Here is a 13,885-nt window from a genome sequence, read left to right on the forward strand (position 1 = left end):
TGGTTCACCAAATCAAGCTATTCCTTGGATATGTTTGATATCCATAATAATTGAACTTTACTATCACAAATGTTTGAACAAAGCAGATTAGAAAATCCCTTGTTTTGGGCTGTACCATCTTCACTCATCCAGAAAGATGAATAATGGAAATGCCTCTGTGTGGCTTTACAGAGCTGTGCGACCAAGTAGCATATCTTCATTATTTGCACACAGCAAGTATCCAGCCTTACAAACATGTTTAAAAATCAGCCAAGTCTTCTGTTTGTTTCACACTTTCTCTTGTTGGGAGCAAAACTCCATGCCCATGTTCCACCTGATGTTTCTCTAGTAAACAAAACCCTTTGAAAGAAGAAATCATACAACTCTATCTACTGTATTCCTGAAAATAATGCAATAGAACTTTTAGAAATATTCCAACTACAGTTATATTATAAACCAGTAACTATGCATAGGTATTGCATGAAAGGAGTCTGCATTTTTAGTGTGTCACTCATTTAAAAATTATTCACTCTTCTTTTGTTCCACCCAGTATCCATATTTAAGTTTTGGCATGATGACAGAAATTTTAGTGCTGCAAAGATCTCCTTGATGCTCCAGATCTGGCCAGGAGAGCAGCTTGTCCTGGTGCATGTGAAAAAGCATGTTTTTAAATTGACAGTTGCAAAGCGTCAAAAAATTGAATTTATTTACAATTGGAATCACTAAGGGAGATGGGTCTGAAAAGAACATTGAAATGACTGAACTTCAAGTATGATCAGGAGCCCCATGGTTTAAACTTCAGGGGCTTCTCTTTAAGCCCCTTTCTCTCTTATGTCTTGTCTCCCACACTGTGAGGCTTTGATATTTGTACTTTAAAGACAAGAAGCTGAAATGCTAACTTTATAGTTTAATTTCTACAGCAAAACCTGGATGTTCAAGTGCAGAATTTACTCTTTGAAGTCAAATTGCTCTTAGTTTAGGGGCTTCAAAGACAAAGTACCTCCTTCAGGAAAGAAGGTTGAAGGGTTTAGGAAGAGGGCTGGCAGAAGATGACAGGTTTGCAGAGAAAGCCTGTAACATTTTTAGGAAAATTCATGCAATTATAACAGAAGGCCTCTTAAAATTCAAGAACATAAGGGAATAGACAACAGAAAAACTATAAAGAGCATTTGATAGTAACAGCAAAACGACAAAAAAAAACCCCAGCTCAAGTAGAAGATGGAATTCTTTCTCTGAAGAGAACCATTTTTTATGCATTTCATTTTCATCTTATGCAAAATTACCAGTGCAGCTTTACATACATCATCTGGTATAATTCAGAGAACAGTTTAATCAATTAACTAATAATATGATTTTTCACGTAAATTCTTGTTATTCTTTCTTTCTATGATCTCTCCCAAGAGTGTAACCTTCTTTCAGTTTGTGGAGTCCATGTTATTTTTTTTCCTCACATAGTAGCACTCTCTTCTCCATTTGGAAGCAGCAGATCTAGTCTAAGAGAAGGAACAATTTTAGTGAATGTTATCCAGTCTGTAAGATACAAGAGCCAGAGACCTCATCGATGGGAACAGAGTATTCCCACTGGAATTAGTGACACTGTGCCAGCTCAAGCTACTTCAGAAACCTCTGTCTCCATTTACTGACATGAAGCTGATGCACCTTCTTCCAGCAGTCTGGAGTACAGATTGTGCTAGCCTTGATCTGGAGAAACAGCCTGTAGGAAAGGAGAAATTCTCAGCCTTTGAAGGGTGATCTGGTGTTTTTAAGGAAGTATAATGGTTGATAAGCAAAGATGATGATACAAAAAAAAAATCCACTTGATTATCACGGTGATTTTCAAATTTGTACTCGATTAGTTTCACAGGGAGTGAAACTATTACCAAACTGTAGATCAGTTTGTCAAGACACCAAAAAGTTAATTGTATGTGCTTGAGAAGGTAAGTATTCAGCCTTTCCCATACATATCTGTCAATGTAGTGAAGTCTTTGCCTGCCACTCCTCTACTCCCAGGCTTGGCAGAGATATAGTTGTTTTTGTGATGTGGAAAGCCTTCTTTTCCTCATTTGCCAGATATTTCTATTGAAGTTGGCAGTGTAAATTAGCCTGGGTAAAGTAGCACTGGATGAGTTTTGCAGCAAGTATCATTTGTTTACATTGTCTACTATATAATTTTCCAGAAAATTGGATGGTACCTGTGTACCTTCATTGCTATTTTAAAAGAAATCCAGACAACACTCTTATTAAGACTCTGTTTAAATCCATGGGGGATCCCTGAGGATCTGGATAATATGAATACTAAGTGCCAAGGCCTTAACATATGGCAATTACCTAATCCTTCACTCTTTCAAAAAGTCATATCCACTGCTCTGATATTTATTACTTAAGTGCTTGCTGTCATCTGTGGTTACCTGAAACTGGTGTTGATGAAGTTCAGAACTGTGAACTTCCTAAATTTTGTATTTCAGGGGGATAATTTAGTCACAGAATGCCACTACAGTACTGTGGACCGAATTCGTATGACATGGGTAAGCAATATTTTGGTGGATCAAAATAAGTACACAGATAAAACTGGGGACTAAAACCTTTTTCACAGAACACTGTTTTAAAAAAGTGAATTTACTTACTAATTCCTGTGTGCACATAACTATTTATTGTCTTTCCTTTCATAGATTCTTAGTCTTTAAGGTCATCTGAGCTATTGTGATCTTAGTCTGATCTTTTGCTTAAGGCATTCATATGCATAGTTTGTAAAAATAAGCACATCAGCTCATAAAAAATTCTTAGAAGTCAAATTTTTCTGGTATAAGGAGTGCTTTCTTCACAACATGTATTAACATACAAATTCTACATACTGTAATGAATTATTTTTATGAACTTGTTGCACATTTTTCCTTGGAGTTGTAATTGCCAGTTCTTTTGTATTGATTTTTAGATAAACTGTGATCAGGAGGTTTTCCAACTATTTAGTTTTGTGCCTAATACAGAATCCAGGCAGAATGAAGGTCCTTGGGTTGGGAAGAGGTGTTGGGAACCCACTCCTCCCTGCTGAGGGTGTCCAGCTCTGGTTTGGCACAGTCTCCCAGAAGCAGCTGGATAGGTTAACAGAGGCACTGGGCATTGCAATGCAGTCACTGGGTTTTGGAGGTGAAGTAAATTTGGTTGCTCAGACATGGGCTGGACTGTGCCAGTTGTCTAGGAACACACACAGTGATGCCAAACCCACTTTGTCTATGGGAGGGATACAGCTGCCTGTGCCAGGGTCTGATGCTGCTTCCTGGGGAGTGGCTGGATCCAGACCTCTGGGAAGTGAGACCTGAGGGCTGTCTGTTTTGCAGGGAAAAGTTGTTCCTGGCATCCAGAGAGAAAAGGGATACTTCTCCCTGAGTAATGGATTGCATGTAGGCGCATGCAGTAGTTATTTAATGAGAAGCAAAAGAGCAAGAATGAAGGCTTTTGAGTTTTTGTCCTGTTTTCCTGTATGGTGACCACACTAACTCTTGGCACATGTGTTTGTTTTCTTCATTCCTATTCCTGTGGTTCCATGAGACTTGTGGAACTGTTCCCACCCAGGATATAGGAACGTGCAGTTTATAATCTTGTCCATGTTTACCAGGATTAATTTTAAGTTGGTTGTTTGCCCCATGGTTCTCAATGGAAGATTGCTTAAGAGTCTGTTTCTTCTGTTAGCTAGAAATATTATATTCTAATAACTAATTTTATAATGCATGCTCATTTTTTCTTGAGTCAACATTATCTGTTAATAGAAATAATTCTTTTCCTTCCTGCTTTTTACTGGCATATGTACTTACAACCTAAGTTCATAGGTTGTAAGGAATATGAATCTTCCATCCCAGCCTCTGTTTTAATAGGCAAAGCTAAATTAATTTCTTATTAAACATATTTCTTATTAATAATATTTCTTATTAAACACATTAATTGTCCTACAAGATTTTTTTCCTTATTTGTTCCACTTTTCTGAAACGTGGCAAATCTAAGTACCTCGGGGGCAAGTGAAAGCAAACCTGAACTTCTCAGATAGTACAGTTCAATATAATATGAGCCTTATTTCATTCACAGGTGTTCTTTCTGATGTCTTTTAAATTAGAAGCTGTTGCTTGACCTTCCAGAGTATTTTGTAATTAATTATGTAATAGCCTCTTGCTACTTGATAACCTCATGTACGAGATAAACTTGTCAAATTTGGCCTTCTCATACACCTTTCATTGGCATCTGAATGCTAATCAGTGGTTTAATCTGTGGGATTCCAGTGCTACCCTGATTAACGAAAAATCCCATTTTCAGGGTGGTCTGAGCACCAGGAATGAAATGTGCCTGTCATACCTGCTCTATTACCCGAGAATCAACCTCACCCGCTGTGCGAGTATTCCTGATATAATGGAACAGCTCCAGTTCATCGGTGTTAAGGAAATCTATCGACCAGTCAGGTATGTAAAATCTTTATGAATATGTGCAGCACCTCTCTTTCTGTCTGTGGGATTCTTGGATCATTTTTATACAACTTTTCTTTCTTTCTGGTAGAAAGAAAAGAAATATAGTCATTGTGCCGCTTTTTTTGGTCAATATGTTGTGCTGCCATTTTTCCTGCCAAATTATTTTGCATCTTTTTTTCTTCTGATAGAAAAGTAGTTTCTTTTTTTAAGGAAATAATACTGTTTACATTGTTTTGTTTTGGGTTTTTTTACCACATACATCTGTAAAGAGGCTATATATCAATGTTTTAAATCTATCAATTTATTAAAACATGTCAATGTCTCATATAAAGAGAAGTAATCTTGAAAAAGAGTTTGTGAGCTGGTTATTGAATTTCCCTGGGTAGTTCTGTTGACAGGAATTCCGAGGAAAAAATATGTTCCTTATAGTGCTTAAGATTAAAGCATCTCAACAGGAGGTTGTAAACAGTGAGAAGAGTCAGAATTGGAATGTTCTCAATGAATGAAATGCAGAAAAATAATCAAACAATAAAAAGTTGAATGAACATTTTGTGGTGAAAGGTGAATTACATTTGTATTTTTAGTTGCACTAAACTACTGTAATAGTAAGATTTTAAGATCAAATGGATAGACTAATTGTGTGTCATTACAAATTTTAAAAGTTGTCTTTGCTTATACAGTTTATCTTAACAAACCATATAAAGCTATTATTGCAAAATAATTTGACATACAGGCTTAGTGGTCTTAGTTCTGAAATTTATGTTCAAGACGAGTTTGAAGGAAGTCACAGTGCAATCAATGTCTACATAATTTTCCACACTATTTCCATTTACAACCTCTTTTAATGTAGGGAGAACAGAGTTTCTAAATTAGTCCTATCTAAAAGAGTCTTTCTGAGCTTAGAAAGAAAATACTCTAACAAATGTATGCTCTCTTGAGTGTTCATTCATGATAACTGTACTTAAGCAAAAAAATGCACATTTGGCCTGGGGAAATAAATATGTTCTGAATAGAGTAAGTATGCAGACTGTCTGCCACAAATGGAATAGTAATTAGAAGAGGAGATTATTAATGCCTCTAGTATTTATGACCTAATCCACAATTCTTGTTTCATTAAACTCTGTCAGCCTAAGGATATGTGACCTGATCCTCATCTCTCTTGTGTCAGTTTAACACTAGAATTGCTTCACTGACTCTTCCAAAGTCTCTCTTGACATACAAATGCAAACTGGGAGTAGGATCAAAGCATTGTGGCTCCCTTTAAAACATTTTTCCTCTGTCTGGTGGCACAACAATAGTTTAAATCATGAGGAGCAGAGATAAAAGTGATTGGGCCATAATAGTGGCCTGAGTACCAAAATACTTGGTTAAAATCACAGTCTCTATGCCTAGATGTTGTGGAGCAAAACTCTGGCATAGGCAATTTCCCCAAAGCAAGTGGGAGACAGCCTAGTACAAGGTAACACAGATCTGTTTAAAGTATTCTGAAAAGATAACTCATGCTCCAATCACAGTATTAATTAGGTTACTTGATAAAGGTTTAGATACTTCTGTTCTTCCTCCAGCTGTATTGATTTTGTGTTTGATTCCTCTACCATGTTTTTTCCATTCTTCTCAGTAAAGTCAAACAAGGAGAAAGCAGAAACAATTGAAAAGGTTGTGGGGTTTGGATTTTTGGATTTTTTTTAAATTTTCCTATGTTACTTGTTTAGTTTTCTTTACTAAATGAAATCTCATTCCTTCCCTTTCCATATGGCTGGTGAGAAATGAGATTGTGCCCATTTGTTCATGGGAAGGATTCCCACACTTGGCCAGACAGATCTTCCAGAGCAGTGCAGCAGGTCTCTAAACCACCTCTGGCCAAAAGCGCCCTTGCAGCCAGCTTGCAGGAATATGCCAAAGGGAATGTCCACAACACCTGTTATTATCTGCTGCCCACCAGTGCAGAGCAACTCCTCAGTTCTGACCTGAGCTTGGCAGAACCATCTGGAAGCAGCTTTCTAATGGCAAAGGTTCCTTGGCAACCTGGCCTGCCAAACCTAGGAGTGGGTGTGGCTTTCTTTTGTTTTTGTTTTCTTCAGAAGTTACAGCAGATCTGTTTTCTATTGCTTGTGCATTGAGTTTGTGGATCAGAGAAGAGCAATGCAACTCTTGAAGTCTTTAATTTCTAAAAGCATCTGGTAGCAAGTACTAACCTGCTGACAGCCTTTCATAAGGTTGTCAAAATCAATGAAACTGCATCCGTTTTCAGTAGAAGAGAACTTAGTTGAAAAGAGAACTTAGTGAGCTAGGCATAATATACACAGTTGTAGTGTGTTTATTTTTCTGAGTAAGTTCCCCAAAAGTTTTCCTCATTCATTTTAGCTTGATAGTTTTTATCTATTTCTTTAAATTAATTGTTTCTTTTACTTTAGGACTTGGCCTTTCATTATCAAGAGTCCTAAACAATATAAAAACCTGTCTTTTATGGATGCAATGAACAAATTCAAATGGTCCAGATCAGAGGGTCTCTCCTATAATCAACTTGTGCTTAAACTACCTGTGAACGTGAGATGTTCAAAAACAGATAATGCAGAATGGTCGGTAAGTCTGTGTGCTGAAAAGGAGGCAACGATGACATGAAACTAATCTGATTTACTGTGTTTCAATGCATGTGAATAACTATCTGATTATATGTCTTCAGGATGTTTAAGCAGCTATATTTAATTTACATACAATAACAAATGATGAGAATGTTTTACCAGTACTTTCATCTAACTTGAGTTCTAGAAGCATTTAGAAAGAATAGAGAAGTTGGAGCTTTAATCAGCACTTGGGATCAGTAATAGGAGGATGGAGTCTTTCAGTGGGGCTGGGACTGATCAGAGAGCAGCCATGTGTGTCCAGGTGAAGTCACCATGCCAGGAAGCTGTCCTAGCTTGGCCACCTCCATGGTCAGGGACTTATGTTAGGGTCTTGCAACAGATGATTTGAAATCCCTAAATCAGGTTTCCTCTCTGAGACACCTTCTAAGGGAAGTTTACTGACTGCATAATGAAGACTTAAGAATATGCCTTCTTAACTTGGGCATCTAGACAACCTAAAGCTGTATGAATACTCTTGCAATAAGTCTTGCTTTTTTAGTGGTCCTAGAATTGTCTATAGTGTTGGGCCAGAAAAATAAAATTGGGTAGTCTGTTCCCTTTGTGCAACTTACTAAGATTTTATTTTCCATGGTTTTACTTGCCCTATTGTCTTGATGAAAAAACCTGTAAGAGAAAAAATAATTCTCCAATAAATTATTATTTATTCTAAATATCTATTGGTATTTTACCAGGACACTGCTGAGAAAAGTTGTCATCTTTAATGTTGATGTTCGTTTAAAAAGAATGGCTAGTGCATGTCATATCATCCCTAAAAGGGATGCTTTAAAATATGTATTCCTCTTTGAATTCCTTTACAGACTCCAAATTCTAGGCTTTCACTTTTTTGAGATTTTCTGTTCAGAATGAGAGGCAGTCTCACTGTACCAGCTTATTTCCTATTGTGATTTCAGTCCAGTGTAGCAGAGCTGCTGTGAGATACTACTGATGAAGTAATTCCTATTAAAGGACTTCGGCTTCATCCTCCTCACCTTAAAAGATAGTCCATGCTTCCTCATAGTGTGTCACACGGTCCTTTCAGGTGCTGAAGAAATTGCCCTTCCTACAGCAGCATTCTTGTGTTTTTCCAGCATAGGTCAGACTGTTCTGCCCATTGGATGACAAAGGAATACTGTGTGCTATAAGTAATCAAAGAGGTTCTGTCCCGTTGTAGACTTCCTGTGGAAAGTAGCTGTAGACAGAAAAAAACCAGTTGTAGACAATGCTGTGACTTTTCACCAGTTTTGGTTAAACTTCTTGACCTTTACAGCTGCTGGCTAGTAGCAATTGCATAGCCACCCTTTCACTGATTATTTGTCAGAGGACAAGTCAAGATGATGAAAAGCACAGAAATTTTATCAAGTGGGGATAGGCTGAGGTTTTTTTAATGGTATACTTTTAATGGAAAATACTGTTGCTCTTTATCTTACAGGATGAAGGAACAATACTTACAACTCAAAGAATGAACTCACTGGAACTGGGAGTTCTTAGATTTTCCTTAATCATAGTTTCCTTTTTCAAAATGACATGGGCATATTCTTGAAAGCTAAGATTAGGACTCTTTCCTTTCTCTTCCCTTATTAGTGATATTGCACTTAAATGACCATCCTCATCAAAATCAGAGACAGATTTAACCTGAATGTCCAAACAATCCCTCAGTTGTTACAAGACTGAAAAAAATTGAAGCAGAGGAACTGAGTTGAAAATACCTTTTTTTTTCTATAGAGTTGGTCTGTATTTCAGTTTTACTTTTGTGTTGTGTTAGCTAAGATTAAGTCAATATTCAGTTGGGGTTTCTTTCTAGGGTACAGAATAATAGCAACATAGATGAAGTTCCCAAAGCAAGCATATGCTGTACAGGTGGGCATTCAAACTTTCAAAAATGTGCCCAGGAGCATACTTTCTGCAGAGCTTATTTTCTTTAACATGTAGGGAGTAAATTTAGGAAAAGCAAGCTGGGTTGTGTACACAAATGTCTCCAATTTCATGTCAAAACTATAGCAAACACGTAGTTACGTCAAATCCCATAAAATTGCACTGAGTTCTATGGGAAGAATGAAAAATGCTCAGTACTTAGCAATATGACACTGCTGTATGTGACCTTGCTTGAGCAGGGACATGGAACCCAATGACCTCCAGAGATCCTTTCCAACCACAACCATTCTGTGGTTCTGTGGAACAAAACCTGTGTACACAGTTTTAGCTGTTTTGTACGTGCAAGTGTGAGTCTTGCACTCAGAAATTAACACATTCAAATATCATCCTATGTCCCCACAGCAGAGTGACACTGCCAGCTTTCGTTTTTATTTGACAGAAAGATGAAAACAACAACCAAACCTGCCAAACTACTCCACAAAGCAAAATAAGGTTATCCAAATCAAGCAACCAAAGTCTATCCTTGCTTGACTGGGGAGGATGCCAGTGTGTACTGCTGCTCTTGAGCTGAGAATGTTGGATATGGCTGATCGTTTGGCATGCAGTATATTCATACTTTTACTGAGCTTGATGTTTCCACAGTGAGAGTCACAGCCCAAGTACAAAACTATCAATAGACTATCAGGCAAGCTGCCAATTATCTTGAGAGCAAAAAGAGTTTTCTAATCTTATGTGACAAAACTCTGATAATTTTTTGCTATTTTAATTTCAGATCCAAGGCATGACAGCTTTACCTCCTGAGATAGAGCGACCATACAAGACAGAGCCAGTAATATGCAGTTCATCTTCCTGTTTAAGTTGCAGTTTATTCCTTACCCTGTTGTGTATTGTATACATCACAGCCAGTACCATAGGAAACACTGGGTCCTTTGTATAATAATTTTTATTCATCTGTGTTCTGTATGCCATGCAAGTTCTGATGTGTTTGCACTGTTGCTATTGTAGATTTATTTTTTTACTTATTAATGAACTAAATTTGCTGGATCAAAACAAAATGTGTACATCCTCTGGAAACTGTAGGGTTTTTGGTTTTCAATGTAAAATATGTATGAAATACAGTAGGTACACTGACACATTGCATATTGAAATATTTTCCTGTACCATTTTCTTATACTTTGTCCTGCCTCTTTCACATGGTGCGTTCAAAGTCATCTATGTATATGGGTAAAATTAATAAACTAAAAGCAACTTAGTTAACCACAATCAGCCTGGTCCGTGTTGTATTATTTTGCCTTGACTGTTGTTATCTGCAGGTAATGAAATCACTGCTATATGGACAGGACTTGCAAACATAAATTTGGGCATGTCTGGTTGACATGTGCCATAAAGCTATGGGAAGAAATCATTCTGTCTGGACATTTCTGGGAGCAGCACACTGCAAAACCATCTCAGCTCCTGAGATACGAGAACTAAGGGTGCTAAAGGGATGAAAAACACAGGCAGAACCCCAAATCTCCTCATCGTGAATCCTGCACAAATCTTTTGGCTTGGTTGGCATTTCTTTTTCCTGATCCCAGGTAGTTCAGGGCGTTCCTTGTGTCCTAAGATATTTGCACAGTGATTAAATCTTTGGCGAGAAGTAGGTACTCCTTTTCTAGATTTGATCTGGACAGCAGGAGCAATAAAGATTTATCTCACATTTAGGCTCTGCCATGCACAGGGAACTGATCCTGCCAGCAGCTATTGTTAGCACATGCTGAGCATTGCAATAGGCCGAACTGCTGATTAAGAGGTTGTTTTTCTGTCTCATATGTACAAAGTTTTATTTATATTCAGAAATTGGCAACTTTTCAACTCAGATGGTGTTGGGTAGAGAGTATTCCTGAAAGAGACAAAATTTATTGCTCCCCAGTGAAATTATGCCATGCAGTAGAAAAGGACTGAACATTTTAAAAAACCCATTCACTTTTGTAGCCCCACTTCAATTACAGTAAGCTATAATTTTTTCAGTATTTTATAAACACTTTTGGAGTGTGGCTGTAAAAATAAGCGAGTCTGGATGCTGAGAGTGCTTCCCTGATCTCTGCAACACCTGCTCTACAACTAACCTCTGTAGGCTTAGTTACACACAGGCTTTGTTATGTACATTTTATGACATTGAGCACTTCTGTGCAGTGTGGTGAGTCCAGAGCAGATCAAGAACCTGAGCTGAGATAAAATGCTTTTCTGCCCATTTTTTTTAAATTAACTCTTAATGACTGATATCAGCTCTCCATGCAGCTCCTCTTCTTAAGCAGGGCAGGCTGTTTTATGCAAAGAAATATCACATAAGAAGGAAGATGAGGAGAGGATGTGGCAGCTGTCTTCTCTGAATTTGAGAAGTAAAAAAGAAAGCATCACAGAGCTGGTAGGGCTCCTCTGCATGTAGCCAAAATTACAATGCATGTGACAGGAGAGAGACACTGAAGCAGCTCCATGTCTCAAGTAGAGATGAAAGATTTAATCAAGGGTAGGTTTATTTTCTAGGAGCTATAACAATCTCATTAGAGAACTTATGCATAAAGGGAGTTTAAGACGGACCATGAAGCTAAAAGATTACAAGGCCAGCTTTATCCTCCTGATGGTATATCTGTACTTGGCTTGGAAAAACTCCTACATGGGAAAATTCTTTATCATTGTTGGGCAGCTCTTTGCTCTAAATATACCTGGACTGTGATATATTCTGTTATTCTTCCCTTTGGTCCTGGATGAGCTAAGGAAGTAGTGTATGCCAAATAGCATGTGGGATTTTTGGGATTAAGCTCCTGAAGTTTCAACAAAGAAATGTAACTATGTAGGTGTCTTCTTCCTGCCAGAAGAACTATGTTCTTCTGTTTTGTAGTCCCAAATAGAACTAGTTGAAAAGAGTAGTCATGGTGAATTATAGGCAGAAAAGTCTTCTGACTGATTATTTTTACAGATCTGTTCTGTATGTAAAAAAAGTGAGGGGCATCCTCCATCTACTAAGATATCTTGAAGTCTAGGATGCATCCTATTCTAACAGGAGTCAGCAGGGACCTTGGCCTTTCTTATGCTCAAACCCATCCCTAATCTGGGCATGTTTTAACAGCTTTTCTTCAGGGAGCAAGGGGAAAAATAACAGGCAATGAAATTAGAAAAGAGCTTTTGTGTGGGATAGGGGAGCCCTTTCACATGCAGTGTTGTGTCTCATTTGCTACTGCTGGCATCCATCCTGGGTTGACTTGATTTGCAAAAAATATAAATCAGATCTAGGGTTAATTTCCATTCTGTCTCTTCTCTGATTGATGACTGCATCTTATCTACAGGGATTTCCTTTCTGTGGGCACCCATCCTAGGAACATGTGAACAGATGGGTGTTTGTTTTTGCTATCCAGTATGGCACAAGATGATGTAAAGCAAAGCCAGCTCAGAAAGGATGTGTGTGAGAGATAGCTGCCAGCATATCAGGTAGACATGTCATATACACTAAACACTCATTTCTGTTTAACCCACAAGTGTTTTATGATTTCTGGGGGAATGGAAAGGAAAATTTTGCATCTCAGGTAAATAAAAAGAGAAATTGGTGATAGAGTTCTGGGATATTTCCAAATAAAAGAATCCAAGACAGATGTGAACACATTTTTACAGAAACTTAGAACCAGAAAACAAATAAAAACCAGTCTGAAATTGTTGAAAATTCAAAGAAAGATAAAAGTGAGAAATGCCACGAGCTAACTCTATGTCACTGAAGAAAAACATGTAGCAAGCACACACCTAGTCACACTGCACAGGAAAAAGCTCTCAGATACAGCTCTCTGTGGTTTTCTTTCAATATTGAGCTCTGGTAAAGCATATGTTGTGTTTCTACCCAAAGCATTCAGTAGTTTAGTTATAGTTATGGTTATAGTTATAGTTATAGTTATAGTTATAGTTATAGCATATACAGTAAGTACTATTGTCAAGCAAACCATGGTGGTGAAGATGTATATACATTAGAAAATCTATGACTTGCAGATGATGAGCCCAAAAATGACTATGCACAATGCATTATTTTAACAATTATGTCATTCATGCTTTTCTTTGTATGAAAAAAATATTTTAAAGTTTCTAGTGAGAAGCCAGACACATAAATATTTTAGTGAGATAAAATATTTGATGGATTGCATTCTCCAATAGTTGCTGAAAATCCCATTCTGTTTTAATAATATTCCTCACAAAATGATCCAGTCGCCTATCACCTGCAGACTATCTATAGATGTACTATTTATAGTATTTTATCCCTTTTCGGTCTATTATTTATCCATTACAGATCTTCCATTTAAACATGTGGCTCTCCTCAAATATCCCTCTCATCTAAATTGACAACCATTTGGGATTTTGCCTGTGTGTAGTAAAAACAGGATGCAGGATGTCTGGGACAGGAACATTGGAGTTTACATAGCTATAATATTTGTCCCTGTAGAGGAGAATGTCATTCTCTGATTTCATTTCCCATCCTGGAGGCCCATCTATACAACCCCATGTCAGCCCATCCTTGGCTGCATAGCGTGACATCTAGGCTGGGTGCAAGTGTGGACCAGTGCAAGGGGGAGAGGCTGAATCCCAGCTGGTGGGATCACAACTGTATTGGGCTTAATTCCTTTCACTGGAGAGGTCTGGCTTGTTTAAAAGAGGCCTGTTTGGCCATATTATCCCAGATGCCATAGGGGCACAAATTTAATAAACAAAATCCAGCAGAAACACTGGCCTCATTCTCCTCTTTCCTCCCATCAAGCATGATGTGACTATTTTTAGACCAATCATTACTACTGGAATGTTTAAGAATTTTCATTCCTTCTGCCCTTTGCCTCTTACTTGGTACATCTGTGTCTTCCATAAGTGTGAGGGAGGGAGAGAGAGAGAGAGAGAGAGAGCGCAAACAACCTTTTAGCAGAGGGTAAAGCTCCTCTAGCCCCCTTC

General features: G+C 37.8%; 1 protein-coding gene across 2 annotated transcripts in view; it reads left to right on the plus strand.

Annotated features, from left to right (window-relative positions):
- The window catches only part of MOXD1 (monooxygenase DBH like 1), a 64,191-nt gene extending 54,012 nt beyond the window's left edge, over positions 1-10,179 (plus strand). For both annotated transcript variants that reach the window (XM_059468931.1, XM_059468930.1), the window contains exons 9-12: positions 2,445-2,504; positions 4,282-4,424; positions 6,845-7,013; positions 9,699-10,179. In XM_059468931.1, coding sequence (XP_059324914.1) covers positions 2,445-2,504; positions 4,282-4,424; positions 6,845-7,013; positions 9,699-9,863 — 537 coding nt within the window. In that variant the 3' untranslated portion in view covers positions 9,864-10,179. The remainder of the gene's footprint in view (positions 1-2,444; positions 2,505-4,281; positions 4,425-6,844; positions 7,014-9,698) is intronic.
- Positions 10,180-13,885: the final 3,706 nt, after the last annotated feature.

The sequence above is a fragment of the Ammospiza nelsoni genome, chromosome 3 (genome assembly GCF_027579445.1).
Source record: "Ammospiza nelsoni isolate bAmmNel1 chromosome 3, bAmmNel1.pri, whole genome shotgun sequence".
Lineage (NCBI taxonomy): Eukaryota > Metazoa > Chordata > Aves > Passeriformes > Passerellidae > Ammospiza > Ammospiza nelsoni.